This window comes from Trachurus japonicus, chromosome 1 (genome assembly GCF_045865225.1).
Source record: "Trachurus japonicus isolate A0001 chromosome 1, Traja_1.0".
NCBI classification, from domain to species: domain Eukaryota; kingdom Metazoa; phylum Chordata; class Actinopteri; order Carangiformes; family Carangidae; genus Trachurus; species Trachurus japonicus.
The window spans coordinates 3,480,597-3,500,107 of record NC_140907.1 but is presented as its reverse complement, the minus strand read 5'-3'; the positions used below and the strand labels follow the sequence as shown (position 1 = coordinate 3,500,107).

At 40.6% G+C, this 19,511-nt stretch overlaps 1 protein-coding gene across 1 annotated transcript; it reads right to left on the bottom strand.

Moving 5' to 3' along the window:
- Window positions 1-353: 353 nt before the first annotated feature.
- On the bottom strand, window positions 354-15,293 carry LOC146991185 (A-type potassium channel modulatory protein KCNIP2-like). The gene is made up of 9 exons (XM_085789871.1): window positions 14,871-15,293; window positions 5,413-5,511; window positions 5,139-5,263; window positions 4,570-4,639; window positions 4,065-4,135; window positions 3,517-3,624; window positions 2,072-2,176; window positions 1,676-1,738; window positions 354-1,088 (listed from the first exon to the last, which is right to left on the bottom strand). Exons 1-9 carry the CDS (start codon window positions 14,941-14,943, stop codon window positions 1,041-1,043), a joined length of 762 nt encoding a protein of 253 aa, XP_085645997.1. The 5' UTR covers window positions 14,944-15,293; the 3' UTR covers window positions 354-1,040.
- Window positions 15,294-19,511: the final 4,218 nt, after the last annotated feature.

Below are 19,511 nucleotides of genomic sequence, written 5' to 3'. Positions count from 1 at the left end.
CTTCACGCTGCCTCTGTGGCCGTGCTGCTGGATCTCTGCATTCTAATGATTTAAAGATCTGACATTATTTATACTCATCCTCCAAATGTTGGCAGCAGATCAACCAAACATAAGGCTGTGACAAGTAGCTGGCATGTTTGAAGCTGTTTGAGGAGATTGTTTGTGCTGCTCTAATTAGTATAAATTAGTCACAAAAACCATGATGGAGAGAAAAATAAGGGGGGAAAATCCACCTGTCCCACTGCAGCTCTGATGTCCAGTAGCCTAACCCTCAGCGATGCTCATCATAATCCAAAAGAAGCTATAAAATGCAGACAATGTAGTGGTCAAATACATATTAATTGTGCATATTTGCATAGCAACTGTGTGGTTTTATTCAATTTCATCATAATTGTTACCATATAGAAAATATAGTCACACTTGAAACATTTCAATGGCCAGTCAAAACAGACACATCATGCAGACACAATATAGACTGATATAGTAAATGTGAGGTTAGCTCCATAAGAACACAGAGGAGAAGATAACTTTAACATTATTGCTAAAATGTAGAGTTCCCATAATGAGTCGCTCTTATCGTAGTGTAACTGTGAGTACAGAAAGTGTGTGATTCTCTATTATTCCATTTGTTTTCATGTGTCTGCTCATTCAGTCTCTCATGTGTGTCGTCCATGCAACAGAGAAATAATCATTTGTATAAGTGAAGAAGGGTGTTCAAACTGCTTTTGCTTGTCTTTCTTTCTGCATCTGTTCTTACTGTTATTAATCAGTCATAATATTAAAACACCACCTTCACTTATGATACGTATATACATAAAAAATAAATATATCTAAAACTCCTTTCCACATGACAGTCGAGTCTTTCTGTCCAGCCCCTTCACTGACACAATAAGAGAAGCTGGTTGGGGTAGTTATTGATCCTCGGGTCACTGCTCTGTTGGCTGACAAACACCTCCCACTCTGTCCGGGGGCTGAAGAACTGCACCACAGAGAAGCTCCAAGCAGGCTGGACATCATCTGCTGCCTCAGTCCAACAGGCCTTAGATCACATTATCAAACATGTGCATGGACTGCATGATGTTTTCATCCTGGACACCAGGAACAAAAAGGAACAAATTGAGAATAATTTCAAAAGCTGTGGATGGTGTGATGGAAGTGTTTCCATTAACCCTCCTGCTGTCCTCCTGGGTCAAGGAAGGAAGGAAGTTAGGAAGGAAGGACAAAGGGAAAGAAGGAAGGATAAAGGGGTAGAAGGAAGGAAGGACGAAGGGAAAGAAGGAAGGAAGGACAAAGGGAACGATGGGAGGAAAGAAGGAAGGGGAAAAAGGAAGGAAAGATAGATGGAGGTAGGGAACAGATTGGGTCAAAAAAGAAGGACGAAGGGAAGGAAGGGAGGGAGGCAAAAGGGATTGTGGAAAGAAGGAAGGGAAAAGGGAAGGAAAGAAAGATGGAGGGAGGGAACAGACGGTCAACTGGATCAAAAGAGGAAGGAAGAAGAAGTAAGGACGAAGGGAAGGAAGGAAAGAAGCAAGGGAAAAAGCCAAAGGATTGTGGAAAGAAGGAAGGAAAGAAGGAAGGATGGAGGAAGTGAACAGATTGGGTCAGTTTGACTCAGAAGGACAACAGGAGGGTTTAATTACATGGTTAAATGTAGAACTCAAATGTTTCCAGTGACCTTTTGGCATGTCTCCAGGAACTCCTCGATGGTGACCACTCCGTCATTGTTCCTGTCCATTTTCTGCAAAAATGCAACAAACAAGGAACTGATGTTTCAAAGGGAAACGTCAAAGACATTTATAAAGCTGGTTCTTATGTGTTTTGAATCCTACATTGTTTACTCTCATGTTTCTTTACTGACAGCTATAGGAGATACAAAGCATTTGGGAACCTGCATCTGAAATATTACTCTTTTGTTCTAGTGACTAAAGCAAATGTTAGTTGCAAAATATTGAAATGTGTGATAATGTGTGTGCATGGATCATCTCTTGTTTCTTAGTAAATTCTATGAATCCCTTTGTGTGTGGAGCTGAGAGATGTGCAGAGCACTGGTTTGCTCATTTGTGAGTTTCACCTGGAAGAAGCTGTCAACATGATCCTTGGGAGCGCTGTCCTTCATGCTGGGGTAGGTGTATTTCCCCATCATGTCATAGATGGAGTTCATAATGTCTGTCATCTCCTGGACAACAGGACAAAAAGAGCTCATTACTACAGCTCTGAGAACAAACCAGGCTGCAGAAAATATGGTCACAATCTCCTCTTCCTCTGCTATTACCAGCTTTAAATGTGTTGTGTGTCTCATGGATTGTATTTGTGCCTCTGTGTGTCTGTGTTCAGGACCAAAAATGTTAATGTGTAAACTTTGGGAGCATCTACAATGTGGCGAGTCCTCTTCTTCTTTTTGTTGTTCACCTCCCTGGACTCAGCACCTGGTTACACTCTGGATGTGCGTGAGCCTTTTTTGTTCATCCACCAGAAAGATTAGATGAATAATCTCAAGGGGCTACAGTATGCTCTAATATACAATTTCAAATTTCAAAATTCATGATGTGATGACGAGGCTTTGACTTTGACCATTTAGATGTCAAATGTTACCATTTCATAATTTAATCATTTGCGTTGAACTGCATCATGATTAACATACGAGTTTGTGGGTTCTGATTAAAACTTGAGGTCACAGTGACAGTACTGTGTTGAAGTATGGGGAAACACCTACAGAAGCAACCTACAGCCATTATACAATATGCAAAAGAGAGCAATAAGAATAGTGAACAAAGCAGGTTATTATGATCACACCAATGCAATGCAATAAAATCACAGACGCTGAAATTTCTAGTATCTAGTAGAATTCAAAACCGCACAAATTCTGTATAAGGCACATTATAAATTACTTCCTGGCCATATACAAAAAAACTTTAGTGATAGAGAAGGGGGATGGAGATGGAATTTTAAACAACCAATTGTTAACACTACTCTGAAAAGCATGTGTGTATCTGTCTGTGGGGTGAAGCTGTGGAACAGGTTAACTGATGAGATCAAAAAAAGTAAAAATCTGGTGCAATTTAAAAATAAGTTAAAAATGTTCATTTTGGAAAGATACAGTCTTGAAGGTGGGGAATGATTTAAATGTAGGTAGGAATGATTTGACAAATGTTAAATGTCTATTTTTTGCTTGGTATTTGCTGAGTATGCACATGTAGGTGTGTGTGTATATGTGTGTAGATGGCATGTATGCTTGTTTGTTTATGTAAAGGTACTGTATATATTTACATGTATGGTGTAAAGGTTAGGGCATCTATAAGCTTGTAGCTTCAGCCCTGACCCTTTCGATCAGCCACGCAGCCCTGCTTTTAGAGGGATGTGTAACTGGTTTTTTTTTGGTGGTTCTATTTATTTATTTATTTTTGTTGATCAAAATAAATCCCTTGGGATGTTACTGATGGAACTGTTACTAAAAACATGAGCTAACAACATAAGACAGGGAAGTTGACACAAGCAGGAAGCGTGTGGTGTGAGCACCTCTCTGGTGATGCAGCCGTCCTTGTTGATATCATACAGGTTGAAGGCCCAGTTGAGTTTATCAGTGATGGAGCCTCTCAAGATGATGGACAGACTGATGACAAAGTCCTAGAGCAGGGAGAGGGACATTGTTTATTGTTTTATTGTTTATTGAGGAAAGGAAAGAAAGAAAAAGAAAGTTCTTCAAATGATAACATGAAAGATTATCTCTTAAGTCTAAAAAGTGACTTTACATGTTTCTTAAATGCTTTTTTACTGGGAATAGTCCTAATATTTAAATGAAGAGTATTCCATAACAAAATGCCTCTATATACAACAGTGCTTTTCATTGAATTAGTTCTTGGTCATAGTAATGCAAGTAGACCTTGAGTTGAAGCTCTGGTACTGTAGTGATGAACATCAGCATTATAACCAATCTGATGAAAAAGAGCTGTAGGATACGCACATTTAAAGTGATACAAACAGGATCTGTTGGAGCCTTGTGCTACATTAGGGTTCCTGACTGGATGATTATGTGTCACTGACTGTGATGGGAGTGTGCTTCTCACCTCAAAGTTGACCGCCCCGTTGTTTTGGGTGTCAAAGGCTTCAAACAGGAAGTGTGCATACATACTTGAATCTGAAAGGAGGAGAAAACACAATCTGTTTGGACAAATTCATGTTTGGGACTTTATGGATTTGTAATTGTAAAAAAATATATATATGTGCATTCATTATATCACGAAAAACTGTATGAAACTCAACACAAAAAGTTCAAACAACTAAAGCCAACACGTTTTCTCAAGAACTCTGGAAACTCTGAAAATTGTGCATGAACATAATTTAACAAGCTGCAAATTTTATGTCGATGAGTATGAACTGAAAAGGGTTTGTGTTGCAGTGGAATAAAACCCTGCAATCCATCAACCTATGTGGTGACTCACTGCATCTCTGTATCTCTCCACTGAAGGTGGGAGATGTGGGATCTTGCTTCAACTGGTTTGACACCAGCTTGAGAATTGTTGGGAAAAAATAAATGTTGGGGAGAAGAAAGGAAGTGAGTATGTGACTGACCTCCCTGAGGGAAGAACTGGGAGTAGATGTTTTTAAACGTCTCCTCATTCACCGCACCGCTGGGACACTCCTGTGCAAAACAAAACAATGTCATGTTAAGAACTATTATGGGCAGCAACTAACGATTATTTTCATTATCCATTAATCGATTAGTTGTTGGGTCAATAAAATGTTACAAAAATGTTGAAAAATGTCAATCAGTGTTTCTCAAACCACAAGATGACATCTTCAAATGTCTTGTTTTGTCCACAAACCAAGGAGCTACTCAGTTTATTGTCATAAAGGAACAAAGAAACCAGAAATATTCACATTTAAGAAGCTGAAATCAGAGAATTTTGACTTTTTTTCTTAAAAAACGACTCGAACTGATTATTCGATTATCAAAATAGTTGACGATTAATTTAATAATTGGTTATTAATTGTTTCAGCTCTTTTAAGAACAATGAAACTAAAATATATATCCACACACACACACACACACACACACACACACACACACACACACACACCAGTATTCAGATACAAATGGTTACACAAGAATCAGTTATTGATTGAAAGTGTTGACTGACACTTTTGAATCCTCGGTAAAGGACCTGCAGCTCTTTCTTGTTGAAGTTGGTCTGCTGCACCAGGCGGTCGATCCCCTCCGGTCTGTAACACACTGTTGACAGTTCACCGTCGTCTGTTACACTTCCTGTACGGAGGGACAGAGACGTGACACAGTGAGTCCCTGACATAAAGGGTAAGTGCAAAAAAAAGTGTCAAAAATGAAGTCAATGTGTTCAAGGATCTAACGTTCAGTTCACATGAGGAGAATGTGTGTGTGTGTGTGTGTCCTGACACCTTGATTGGTTGAAGCGCTGGAGCCAGAGCGACAGCAGGGCAGCAGTTTGAGGAAGCGCTGCTTTATGGTCTTTTTACTGGGTTTGGCTGGAGGATTGCCTGGAAACAACCAATCACAGCAGAGATTAGTGGTGCACAGAGTGGCCCAAATAGTGGACACCATGTCAAACATGAGCCAAACTCCGCTCAAATACTTTGAATCACTTGTCAGAGTCAGCTTGGCGCACACAAATTTTTGTTTGCTGACCCGGTTTTGAACCTGACCCATCAGATCAGAGGGAGAGCTTAGTGACACAACATGACAGGACGAGGCTGAGCTGAGACACAGAGGACAAGCAGTCATTGAAATGTCTGAGATTATTATGTTTCACTGTGGAAATAAATGTTTAAGTGTTTCTGCATTTAACCAGCCGGCCTCTTGAGGAGATTCATTTAGTTTAATTTGTTGTTAGACCACAGGATTTAAAAATTAATCAGTTCAAGACAAGGAGCCTCTTTTAGATTTTGTTTGTGAAACACTTCGGTGCAAAGACTGTTTGTTTCTAAATGAAATAAACTTGACTTGAATTGAGATGTGGTGGGAATGCTGAGTGTTTTCTGTGGGTGTGTCCACATCAATTTCTCCACTAAAATTCATGGGAATCTTTCCAGTAGTTGTTGATATGATTCAAACCATATGAGTTTCTGCTGAGCTGAGAAAGAAGCACTCATTAACAAACAAACACAATCATAGTTCTCCATGGTCTGGAGTAAAATAAAGGACAGTAATGTCCTCTCTGGTCCACACCCGCTGTGTTTCAGGACTGTGTCCTCTGCTCTTACATCTTGAATGCAGAGTTTTGTTCTCTGGACACTGCAGCTGATAACTTGCTCCATGTGTCATGATCTTATGCTGGTTTACAGTCTGCAGTAAGACAGAAGCATGTAACAGCTCCAGCAGACGATAAACACACAGCTGTAACAGTAAGAGACAAACCTCCTCTTCATCCTTGTCTGTTCCGCTCCTCTTTGGGTTTTGTTCTGATACTCAACAGAGACCGGCCGGTGATTGAATAGGACTTAGATTTAGCTTTTGTGACATAGGCGATTTCTAGCCGCATGCATGCAAACCAGCTCCCCCAAAGAAGTTGAAATGCAGGAGGACAGAGAACATAGCACAATAGGGCTTAGAACCAAAAGGGCGTAAGTGACATTTGACAAACTTTACAGGAGAGGCAAAACAAAATTTTGACCAGACTTCAATCAACTGTATTCATTAACCTTAAACCACAACATTGCAGCCATAGACATATGAATGAGTATTTATGTAATAAACTTATGACATATTAACACAATGAACATGTTCTTAAACATTTTAAAATAAAAAAAATATGTCAAAAACGTCACATACGCCTTTTTGGCACCAAACATTTCCAAGTCTTCTATACATATTGGGCGTATCTGCTGAACAATGCATTGAACTGATTGAATAATTAACACTTGAATAAGTAATTAATTGTCATGTAACTCATTCATTAATTATTTTAAAAGTGTCCTATGTGCCCCGCTGTTGCTGGTCGATGGACTCTCTCTACTTATCTGGACTCTATCTATCTATCTGGCCTGTCTAGCCTCTACCTGGTCTTTTTACTGTACTAAACTTAACCAACTCCTTTCTTCATTGCCTAAACCCAACCAATGGGACAATTACACTTCTCACTCAAAGTCACAACTCAACCTCTCACTCAAAAATAGGCAAAAATCTGCAAAGTCACAACTCCACTGCAAGTATGGGACAAAAAATGGCATGTTGCCCTGGTCTTTTTGGGGAAAAGCGGGGAACATAGGACCCTTTTTCTATGAAAGGGTTCTATGTTGCCCAGTCACACACAAAGCAGCTATAGGAGCCGGGGAACATAGGGATGACCCCAGTAAGGCTCTCAAGGCATGATTCTGTCTTACTGTCATCACTCTTGTGACGGCATACATTCAAAAACAACTCGGACTCATCTTTAACTTCTTTAATATAGGATTCATCAGTTTGTTTCATAATATTCATCAAAATCTTTTCTGCCTCAGACAGTTCCATGTCTGCAGTTTTCTCAGCCATTTTCAATGCTGTTTAAGGGCAACAACTACACTTACGCCCTTCTGGCTCTGAACAAACATGTGGGTCCGACATGTATTTAGATGTATTTTTCAGGGCCAGAAGGGCGTAAGTGGACTTACGCCCTTCTGGCTCCAAACATTACTCACATTTTTGAGTTAGGTCTTTATTGTTTTGTTGCTTTATTCAATACAGTTTGTACTGTATGTCTTTACTCGTATTGTCTTTCAGCTAGGCAAGGCAATTTTATTTGTATAGCCCGTTTTTACAACAGTTTGTCTCAAAGGGCTTCACATAGCATCATAACAACATCCTCTGCCCTTAGACCCTCACATCCACTGAGGAAAAACTCCATAGGAAACCGAGGGGGGGTCCCTCACCCAGGACGGGCAGACGTGCAATAGATGTTGTTACAGACCAAAAAAACAGTTTATAACAGAGAATGTGCATAGGAAACATGGAAATGTTTACGACAGCTGAAGAAGAGAGCTTCTGGTAGGCCAGGGAGGCAGGGAGAGCAGGCCAGCTTAATGGGAGGACTGGATGGCAGACTGGTTCATAGGAAGGGAGGGAAGGCCGAGAATGCATGTACAGCAGCTGTTTCTTCAGAAGGGAGCATGTAATCCTGCTTTTCCCAGCTGGAGGAGCTTTTCCAGATGTCCATGCATCTGTCCTTCCACCAGAGGACAGTGTTGAACTACAGACACAGTACACTCAACTGTGCGAGGTCTCCAGTTTAGAGAGAAGATAAACAGACAAACAGACAGGAAGCAACTGAAAAGAGACCACAGTGGGCGGTCAGGTGGAGAAAACTGTTGGAAGATTTAACAGGAGTGATGATTTACTTCAACTGTTACTGCTCTGCAGATAGAAACCCCCATGACCCTGTCCTGGACTTCCAAGACAATCCAAAGAGTAGCAGAAACGAGGTAACACACTCACAGCCACTGGAAGCTAAAATATCTCACAGCTACAATCATGGATGTGATAACAACACTGCTAGTCACCGAATGAGAATGTGACATTCATCTAATTTAAGGCAAGACACTACAGGCAAAAACACTGGTTTTTCATGCACTGATCAATTTTGGGTTATTTTTCTTCCGGAACATGTATTCTTTCAGAAAAGTTGAAAGAAATGGTAGAAAATCCACATTAAGGTGGTTATTTTACTTCATTTTGTCTCTTTTGTTGGTAGATTTCTCCTAAATTCACCAACAGTTAACATAGCTACTGTGCCTGTTGTCTGACCCATGTCATGTCAGGTATCATTGTGAAGCTCTCTCTCTCCTGAACAATGATGTAGGCTCCAAAAATTGTTGTTTCCTCTGTATCTGCAACCAATCGTAAAAGTACGATTTGCATTAACAATCTATGGAATTTTACAGTAAAGGCAAAAAATGAGTTTTTCCTCAGACTCTAAGCTAGAAATCTTCACTTCAGCAGCACTTAGAGACACCAAACCTTCCAGTTTTATTCCTGTTCTGAAGGTTTTTTACAGAGGGGATTGTTGATATATCATTCACAGCCTGATTTATGTTTGTATGTTTTGTTCCTAAAAACATGGCGAAATTAGATTTTTTTTTTAGGGCTGGTGACAGTATTTTCTCATTTACAGAGTGATAAAAAGAGATATCCAAAATCCCCTCTGTAAAAACTTCTGACTCTAATATGTCAACAAAATAAAACAAGCAAAGTAGTGCATATTTCATCAGATATTGCCTCATTCACATTTACGAAACTTGTAATACAAAAAATATTTGTCTTAATGTAAGTGATAAACTTGGGAAGTTTCACGGTGATATGTTAGGTAAGGTCCCCTACCCACCATTCACCTGCAGTGTTTCCCCTTAAACAATAATGATGACTGCTACAGGTGCATTCACAACTGTACATTAGACTTGTACTAGACAGGGATGAAATGCTTTGGTCATGGGCATATCAACAGCAATTAGTTAAAATATTAGGCCTTATATTATATCATGGAGTTATATCATTGAGAAAATTAAATTCCTATTTGCTGAAGGTGTGTGTACAGCATCTATACACAAGAATAGAAAACTTGAACTGACTAGTGACTCTCATTCTTAAAAATCTTAAAGATCTGCTCAGAGCAAAGTCCCAGGGTGACACCTGTAGGTTTCTGGGTGTATTTGTCAGTGTATATCGACTGCATGTCAATCAAACCATCTACTATCAAACAGCAGCTGCACAACCATGGAAAAGCAAACAAAGCTTTCTAGTGATCTCACAGGCAAAAACAACACACCTCAGCCTTTTGTTGCCAGGGAATAAAACTGTATTTAAAAAAAAAAAAAGTAACAGGAGAACCACTTTTCAGAGAGATAGAGAGGAGAACTAAATCCTACCAGCTGTTTTCCTTCTCTCTGGCTGTCACTTTTAGACTCGACGGCGCAGGGCACTGATCACAGATACTTCACTGACGTGTTTTCTAAGAGCAGCTGTTTGATGACACTTGTTCCCACAGAAATCCATCAAAAAACAGACAGAGAGGTTGTTCTTGGAGGGACAGAGAGAGAGAGAGCAGCTTATAGACGTCTAGCTGGGCCGAGGTATTACATAAGATCAGACACACCAGCAGGACCGGGTGGAGAAACACAGGCTGCCGACTCTCAGCGTGTCAGGATTTAGTTCACACTGCTCGCCATATTAAAGAGTGAGGACAAGAGATGTGATTATTTAATTAAACTCTCAACGTGTATTTCCTGTTTCCAGATGAACTAAGCAATAACATGAGTGGAAAATACATATTTTAACTGTCCAGCAGCATGAAATGAACAGTGCACATCTGCAGGGGTTGTGATGAGGTGTTGATGAATGAGACTGACTCAGGATCTGCTGAGACTCCCCCCAGCAGCCTGTCCTCACTCCTCTGTGTGAATCAATGGGAACAAATGCAGCCCTCAGAGGCCGATCAATAGGCCGGTCCCTGCTGTTACAGCCATGTTTAAAGAGGTAAACTGTGCAGGGGGCCACTGGAGGAAACTCATATGGAGAAACAGGATGACTGCAAGCCATTGAAACAGGCTTATGTATATAATTATTCACTAAGAACAAACCTCTTCAGCACCATGTCGGTTGTTTTCGGAGGGCAATCGAGATATTTGATCATTTCAGAGCTCAGAGTGTGAAGTGTGCGAATCAATGGGCTGAGAAAAAGTTGAAGCACTTGAAAATATCGACCTGGAGGATATAACGAATCACAGAGGACGAAATGAAATCTTACAAAGTGGCAGCAACTCATATATTTTCAATAACAAGTGTCTTTCATTATTATTTTTTTAACCTACTGTAATGTTTAAATTTTAAGACAAATCTCTCAACAATTCCCGAAGATTTACAGAGAAAGTACAGCGATCTTCTGACAAACGCCTCCCAACCCACATCTTGAAATAAAAAGATTATATAAGTGATGAAATAAATCTTTGTTTCTTTCCAATTTGTCACAAGAGATTAATCAGTCATAAAATAATTGGGAAGTAAAACTGTAAAGATGTTTAAAATGGTGCTGTTTGTTATACTGTGACCTGGTTCACCCTCTGTGTGTGACTGGCAGGGTTTTGTGTTTACTCTGGGAGGTCATGGCAGCTTACAGAGGGAGGGCCATGCAGCGCTAAATGAATGTTTGTAAATTAATGTCGCTCATGGAAACAAGCCTCTGTACTTATCCTAATCCTTCAGAAGGACGTGGGTCAGATTATAGATGTCCATTTTATACAACCATGGACACACACACAAATATTTCACATCACACACTCCTCTTCATCTTGCTGACATCACACTCTGACTGTGGGACAGGTTTACATCAGCGTCTTTCACCTCTGGCGTCCTCGCACAGAGACAGACGTCAGCTCGTGAGTTACGCAGGATCAGCTTTGGTTTTTGTTACACAACACTGATTTTAATACAAGACCATTTTCATTTGGCACCTACAACATGAAACCTACTTAGGTTTGACTGGATTTTATTTTGAAATAAGATATACAAATATATTACATAAATGTAATATTCATGTTCTCACCATGATGTTATGATGGATTTAGGGAGCACTGAATACAACTGTCACTTTAAACATATGAAGGTGTTATGATCTCTCCTGTGGTGGATGCTGACTGTAACATCATGTGTAACATTCAGTCTGACAGCAAAATCATGAATAAATTGTGAACAGTGGTGGAAAGTAGGCCTACATTGACTTGAGTGCAGAGGGCAATGTTGTAGCTATTTTTACAAATTTTCATTTTATTGACTTTTTTTTTTTTTTGCAATTTTATAGATTAAGCCGCTCGACATCATATAAAAAATGTATAGTATAGCCTCAACTTTACCAGCTGCAACATTAAAGTAATGCCTATAGCCTACATACATAATGAATACACATGCATATATAATGTATGCACAGGCCGAGCTGTAATCCAATAACATCACATATGTGATTCTGAGATGGAAGTTTCTGCAAGAGCGTGTTAACTAATACCTTTGCACTCTTACTAATGCCTGCTTCTTTGTAAGATGGTGAATGTATGACGCCTACTTGTAACAAGAGTTGCATCTCAGTGATGAACTCCAAATTCGTAAAACCAATAGTCTTACACAAATAATTCTGGAAATAAACACATGAAATTTGCTTCCGTGTTGAAAGTTGGACACCTGTTAGCGAAGCATAGAGGCTGGAGATGCTGTTTGCTTGACGTCCTTATGCTAAGCTAAGCTAACTGTCTGCTTGTGATACTTACTTACTTACTAAAATTTCTTTATTTAACCTTTATTTTATGTAACCATAGGTAAGTCAATTGAGAACCAGTTCTCATTTACATGACGACCTGGGACAATGGCAAAGTAGGCTATAGTTTCAAATTCACCATGAAAATGGAAGTAGGCTACTGTAGCTATCAATCTTCTTGACAAGGCAGCAAATAAGTTCAAATAACACATTAATAATTGATAACACATTTATCTAAAAGCTGCTAATTGCTCCTTCATTTTAGGTAAAAACCATCACAGACAAGTTCCATTTAAATAAAAGTGTTTAAGCTTTATCAGAAAATAGTTGAAGTATAAAATAAATATACTGGTTTGGTCCTTCTCACTGACCAACATGTGACATCATTGATACTGAAGCATCAATGTGTTGCTCTTGCTAGAGGTGCAGCTACTTTGACCTATTTTATGTACAGTTGTATTTACAGGGACACAGATCAATGTGGGGGGTTGTGATATGTTAAAGGGGAGGGGGAAAGTGAGGCCGGTTTTCTGTTTTTGGACTTTTTATCTAATCTTTGATTTTTGTTGAGATATTGGATCATTTGTACATTTATGGAGATGAAAGGGAGTGAGAAGAGGACACAAAAACATTGTTTTGTGGAACTCAACAACTCCAATATTTGAACTGTGACAAACTTTTTAAAAAATATATAAAATCTTAAAAAAAAGAAAAGAAATCAACTACAGCTTACAAATGAGCGAGAAAAATAAATAAATACACAAGTGAAATGTAGGACACCTCAAAACTGTACTTATACCTACTGCATGACCAGTGCAGCAGTCAGTCAGACTCATTGTAACGTGTGAACTGTAGTGTAGAATGTGATGACTTGGCAGTGATCCAGCATCTATAATGTATGAACACAGGTGTAAACAGGCGAGCTGCTGAACATATAGAAAAACACACACACAGCCTTTAGTTTAAACGTTTCAGATACAGCCGCCGAAAAAGCCTTTCATTCAATTTGAACAAACTTTACTCACAAGCGTCAGTCATCGGCTTCATCAGCATGTGTGACATAACAGTTCATGTTTGTTTGACAGACACATTAGACCTGAACAGGCTGGAGTCAGTCAGTGTTACGCCTGTGGTTGTGGAGCAGCACCCCTCCGCTGTGCTTCACTCTTTAATAAAAGCTTTGTTTTCGTCTCTTGAACGTCCCCTAAAGCCTCTGTGTGCGCCGTGCACCTGTTCACTGTTTGTTTAACCTGCTGCTGAACGGGCACCACACCGGTGCCAGCAGCAACTATCAGCCATTAAATAACATTTCATCTGTCCATCCATCCACAGCATAAACATAACATATTAAAGGGGGTATTTATATACATAGTTCTTTTAAAAGAAAGGGCTATTTCTAGAAGTTGTCACAAAGATGATAAAAAATTAAAGAGTGTTTGTGTGTATGTAGCCTACTAAAGAGGCAGAGCACTCAAGAGGAAAATAAAAAGCAGAAACACTGTGAGCCTCCCTGATCTAACTTAACTATCAACACACTGTGACAGGTATAATTTTAGATGACAAAAGATGAGCGAGACGCTCCCTCTTCTGGTTTTCTCTCCTCATCTCTTCAGGCCTATTCCTGCATTTATTTGATCTCTCCCCATGTTGATAACAGCAGAGGGATGAGCCATGAGTTTTTGTCTCATAGTCGTCAAACACATCAGCTTTAAAGGTCATTCATTAGTTCATTTGGGTCACTTGCATTTGTAGGACTGGTTGGATGAAAACAAACATAGCCAACATTTATTTTAGGATTAAGGCTGAGAAATGATGATGAAAACACATATACAATCATCACCAAAGCTATTAATGTGCTATTTTGAGCTGCAGCTACTAGTGATTTTCATTATTCATCAAGTTTTTAAACAATTTTACAATCAATCAGTTCAATAAAAAGTGATAGTTTTAAGAGCCCAAGTTCAAGTTCACCCCAAAATATTCAATTTTCTATCACAAAAAAGCAGAACATCGTAAACTATTTAAACAATTAATTTGTCCAAATCTGGGCTGCCCTGGGATCACATCCAGACTAGAGAAAAACACTTTCGATATTATTTAACCATCAGTTTATTAATGGTCAGTCCCATCTCAGGTTATTGTCATTTAAACATGCAGTCTTATGTAGCTTTATGTTCTCCCCGCTCTATCCCATTAAACTCATCTTACTGAGTTTCTTCTGTATATATTTAACCTTTTACTTCCACCTCCTGAAGCTGATAAGTCTAACCTGGCAGGATGAGGGTCTGTTTGCACATATTCCTCTTTAAACCAGTTTACAGGCTGAGACAGAAACTCAGAAACACACACATACACACATACACACACACTGACACTGAGTGAATATGACTGTTATCAGACCTCCACTTCATTATCCCTGCCATTTAAATTCTTATGTATCCACAGCAGGGAGATGTGAGCTTGTCTCCTTGTCTGAAACAGGACTGTGGTGTCTTATAAACCTCCTCCAGTCAACTCATTCTCTGATCAACCAGCCAACAGCAGAACAACAGACAGGCTGGAAAAGCCAACACAACTTTCATCAATCAAGTGAAGCCAGGTCAGCAGACAGCAGGAGCCTCCACCTACCTGTCAGAGGGTCGTAGGACCTGTCCAGCTCTCTGGAGTCTGACAAACTCTGCTCCTGACTCCTGGACTTCATCTTCACTCACTTCTCACCAGGATCTGTGTCTGTGCGTGCAGCAGCAGCTCCTCTACGACTCCTGCGCCCTCATTCCCGTTCGCATGTCACTTTCTGTGCGAGCAGCATCAGTATGAGGAGCGGAGGGAGGAGAGTCCGAGCGGAGCGGAGCGGAGCGCGCGTCTCTCCTCGTGCGTCTCTCCTGTGTCCCGTTCAGCATCAGCGCGCGCCCGCGTCCACAGACCCGGTCTCTGAGTCTGAGGGACTTCCTGCGGGGTCAGGTTCAGATCAAATGGGAAGGTGACTGACACACACGGACCGGAGCTGGTTGTTTCAACATCAGCTGTAACATCTGCATCTGTCCCAGCTGTGACAAGGAGGGAGAGAGAGAGAGAGAGAGAGAGAGAGAGAGGAGTGATGAAGCAAGAGAGGGAGTGGCAGACATGCAACAGACAGGCAGATGTGCGTGTGTGTGTGTACTTGTACAGCTACAGTATACATGTGAGGACCAGTGGGAAAGTGAGGATATTTTGACCTGTCCTCACTTTTTCAGACTCCTTCCAAAGGCTGTTTGAGGGTTAAGACTTTATAATAACTGTTATTATAATTAGGTTTAAGTTAGGTTACGAATAATGGTTAAGGTTAGGCATTTGTTTTGGATGGTTAAGGTTAGGGTAAGGGGCTATAGGAAAAACATTATGTCAATGAGTGTCCTCACAAAGATAGCCAAACGTGTGTGTGTGTGTGTGTGTGTGTGTGTGTGTGTGTGTGTGTGTGTGTGTGTGTGTGTGTGTGTGTGTGTGTGTGTGTGTGTGTGTGTGTGCGTATGTGTGCGTGTGTGTGTGTGTGCATATCTGCTGATGCTGATGCTGATGCTGATACTGATGGATGGTCTCACCTTGGCTCGGTAGGAAGAAGTAATACCTGCGGATCAATACCATGTCAGCTCCACGTCCTTGAGCTGGTTGAGCAGAGTTAATGGATGACTCACTCATTTTTCAAAAAATGCAAGCAGCAAGGCCGTGATTAGGGGAGAAAAATCATTTGAATATCTCCATATATATGGATGGAGGCAGAGAGTTGCGCAGGCTGGTTTATGGGATAAACTTAAATATCTCCAGTCAGAAACTTCTGTTTTAAGTTTTTGTTTTTGACATAATGCTTTTGGGAAATCATCAAGAGTCTAAGTGTGAAGCTTTTTGGCGTATGGGCTATATTTAATTCTTTATTTGAGAACATTTCGTCGTTCTACTTGCGTTTCGACTCTTTGTGATGTACAATTCTTTTGGATAGACATCAAGGATCAAAGAAACAATGGTCATCACTAAATCAATGCTTCATGCAGTCCGGATGTCAAAAACATCCCAAAGTCATGTCTTTGATGCTTTGAAGGGCTTCTCTAGCTCAGCAAGACTTTCTTCTTCCAGTTCAAGAGTTTCTTTGTGAAGAAAATGAGGTTCCCGGTCAAGGGGGATAACTGGGGGTAGGTCTTTCGCAAATTTCATGATGATTTCACAAAGTCACAAAGGTCAACCTCATGGATTCATTAGAGCAAAAATCATTTGATGTTTTCCTTTATTGTTTGGGATCCATAAATGTATGTAGCACAATGTGTGTCTGTATTTCAGAAGACAGGTGAAAAGAAAGATGACACAGGTCAGTGCCAAGGGGGGAGTGGTGGGTTCTACAAGTGAAGACCACTTCCGTGTTCAAAAAGCTGCAGTTCTCCGGCGGCCACTGGGGGCTGGAACCAGGAAGTGAGCAACGCTCCATTGACCCCCATGTTAAAGCAGAAGTAAGCGATATTTTTGTGTTAATATAAGTCTTAAATAGTTATATCTTCCGACAGCAATCACTTACATAGAGTGTTTGGTCTGAAACACGGGTCTCTCAGTCCCTCTGCTCTGCTCTGAGCCGAGGAGAAAACTTTTCTCGTATCCTACAATTTTTATCCAATGAGGAGAGAGAACAGCATGAAGGGCTGTGTGTGCAGCCAAGGGATGCACGTGAATGTGGTGACGTAGGGACGAGGACCAATAGATCCATGACGAGAGCGGGGGCTGCTAACTCCATCGGCTGACAAGACGTTATGGTGCGTTCAAGGCAACCCGTAACTCGTGTTTTTCCGACCTGTGAAGTCGTACCAGTTCGATCTGGTACGAGTTCACGGGTCGGAAGTTACGAGTGGCCGTTATAGTGACTTTCACAGGTAAAACAGGTCGGAAAAACACGAGTGGGTTGCCTGGAACGCTACAAAGTCGTAAGTCGTGACTTGAAGCTGTAATTTACGGTTTCAAAAGCCTGCCTGGAACGCAGCATTAGCCAAAATGACCGGATCGCTTACTTCTGCTTTAAAGTAGCCGACTTTACAGCTTAAAAAAAACATATTTACAGCCTGGTACATTTTAGTTTTTTGGTCTCTACCGATAGTTTCCACCTCCGTGATTTTTTTTTGTACTACAACCGTTTTAGTGTTGTAGTGTTTAGGCTTCATAAAATGGGGGCGTGGTTACGTTGAGTGACAGGTTCGCAGACAGTTACCAGCTGTTAATTGGTTGCTTCGAGTTCAGTGGGCGGGTTCTCGGCCGGCAAACCGCCGCACCTCTCCAAATATGGAAAGTAGACTCCCACTAAAATCCAAGATGGCGCAGTTCAAATGCCGTAGTAGAGGCACAAAACAGACTCCCCCAAACCAATGGGTGACGTCACGGGTGCTACGTCCATTGTTTTTACAGTATATGGTCAGTGCAAACAGCAGCATTCATCCTCTGATGACCAAATATCATCTGAGTCCACTGACAGATGAGTTTATATATCTGTTGACACATATCTGGATAGACCCGTGATTTATAATTAACTTTGACATGTAAAAATGCTGGAGGGCCCCTTTAATCCCGGCTCAAACCCATATTTAAATCCTACTCAAATTATTACTATTCAGTGAATGTAACAAATCCCTTCAAAAATGTTTACCGCACACCCAGGACTGATGAAATATAAAAACCAGTCACTAAGAGTGTTATTATGCACTGACCTTCAAATGAAACCCTCTCACTGTCACGTGGGAGAAAAGATAAGTCATTTTACCATGAAAAGCTAAATAATGCTTGTTGGATATCAACGGTGCAGTGACGTTTCCTTACAGAGAAGCAGACGACTGAGGGATTATTATGTCCCCCATCAAAAGACTGATGGGGAGGAGAGAATAAAAAAAAAATCTATCACGACTGTTGAAATACCAGGATAAGGAAAAAAGAAAGGCAAGAGAGGGCATGGAAAGAGGCCTGGTAGAGTACTTTTTTTTTTTTTTTTAAAGAAAAAAAAGAAAAGAAATCAAAGTGGGTGAAGCAACTCCATGACAGAAAAAGAAAAAAAAACTCAAAGAAAAATAGAAGATTACAGAAGCAACACAGTGGAGAGGTATTTGAATATATTATGCGCCTTGGGACAGTTAAATCTCACAGTATTGATGGTGTTTATCTCCCACAGGGTTTTACAGAGAAGTTCAGCATCACTGCAGGCTGCAAAGTGGAGCTGACAGATAACCAATAATGAGCCCGGACTCGGACTGACGCCTGAAGTTACACACAGCGTGGAGCGATGATGATACAGGTGACAAATAACACACACACACAGAGATACAGTCCAAATATACACAGACAGGTGAGCTGGTACAGGCTGTTCAGAAGATAATTTTCAGTAAAAGACATAAAAAAAATAATGCCAGGTGTCCTCAGGGGGTGTGTTCCTGCTTACGTTTCTCCTTGGAAAGAGGCGGCTCGAGTTGATTTAGTTTTTTCATATTTTCTGTACACACAGATACAGGCGAGGACACATAGATAAAGAAATAAAGGGGTGAAGGGATGATGATGAGGAGGAGGAGTTGGAGAAGGAGGAGCGGGGGGGAGGAGGGGGTTCACCCGAGACAAAGTAGGCAATCTCCCCTCAAATGAATATTTGATGAGAAGGTTGATATGCTTAAATGAAACGTTACAAATACACAGCAGCATTAATGGGCTTGTCACAGTAAAACACAGGCTTGGCTCCGTCTGAGCGTCTAAGCCGTCGTCAGCACACACACATGGATACACACATCGCACAGATTATATCAGGGAGTTAATGTGCTGCCTGATACACGCTATAGCCAACAAAATTAGAGGATTTAGAATAGATTCATGTCAGGGGATTAAGACATACAAAAAAAAAGACACACACACAGTGAGTCCACTTACCATATCACCGTGTTATTCCCAGGCTGTGCAAAACCATTATCATGTCTGAGACAGGGTTCTGGCACTAACATGATGTCTTGTGTGTCCATTAGAGACCATGGGTGTTTTTTTCCAGCCCAAACACACATAGCTTTAATTAAATGAGTGAGATATGGAGAAATACAAACACAAAGAGAGAAAAAGACTGAGGTAATTATGAATGTGTACAGCCCGACTGCTGCTGCCATTAAGGAGCCGACAGGTGAAGTCATGAGGTGAGTCGTCGAGAAGGGTTTCTTGTTGATGCATTTAAGGTACTGGAGGGTCAACTACTGGACGGTAAAAGGTAAAGTGATAGTTCAAAATTTTGGCAAATTA

Excerpts from the sequence above, each read along its gene's own strand:
- LOC146991185 (XM_085789871.1), bottom strand. The coding sequence starts at position 14,943 with ATGAAGTCCAGGAGTCAGGAGCAGAGTTTGTCAGACTCCAGAGAGCTG. Across the intron at positions 4,136-4,569 it reads CCAGTTCTTCCCTCAGGGAG|ATTCAAGTATGTATGCACAC; the intron begins GTCAGTCACATA and ends TCCTCCTTTCAG. Across the intron at positions 1,739-2,071 it reads ATGTTGACAGCTTCTTCCAG|AAAATGGACAGGAACAATGA; the intron begins GTGAAACTCACA and ends GCATTTTTGCAG.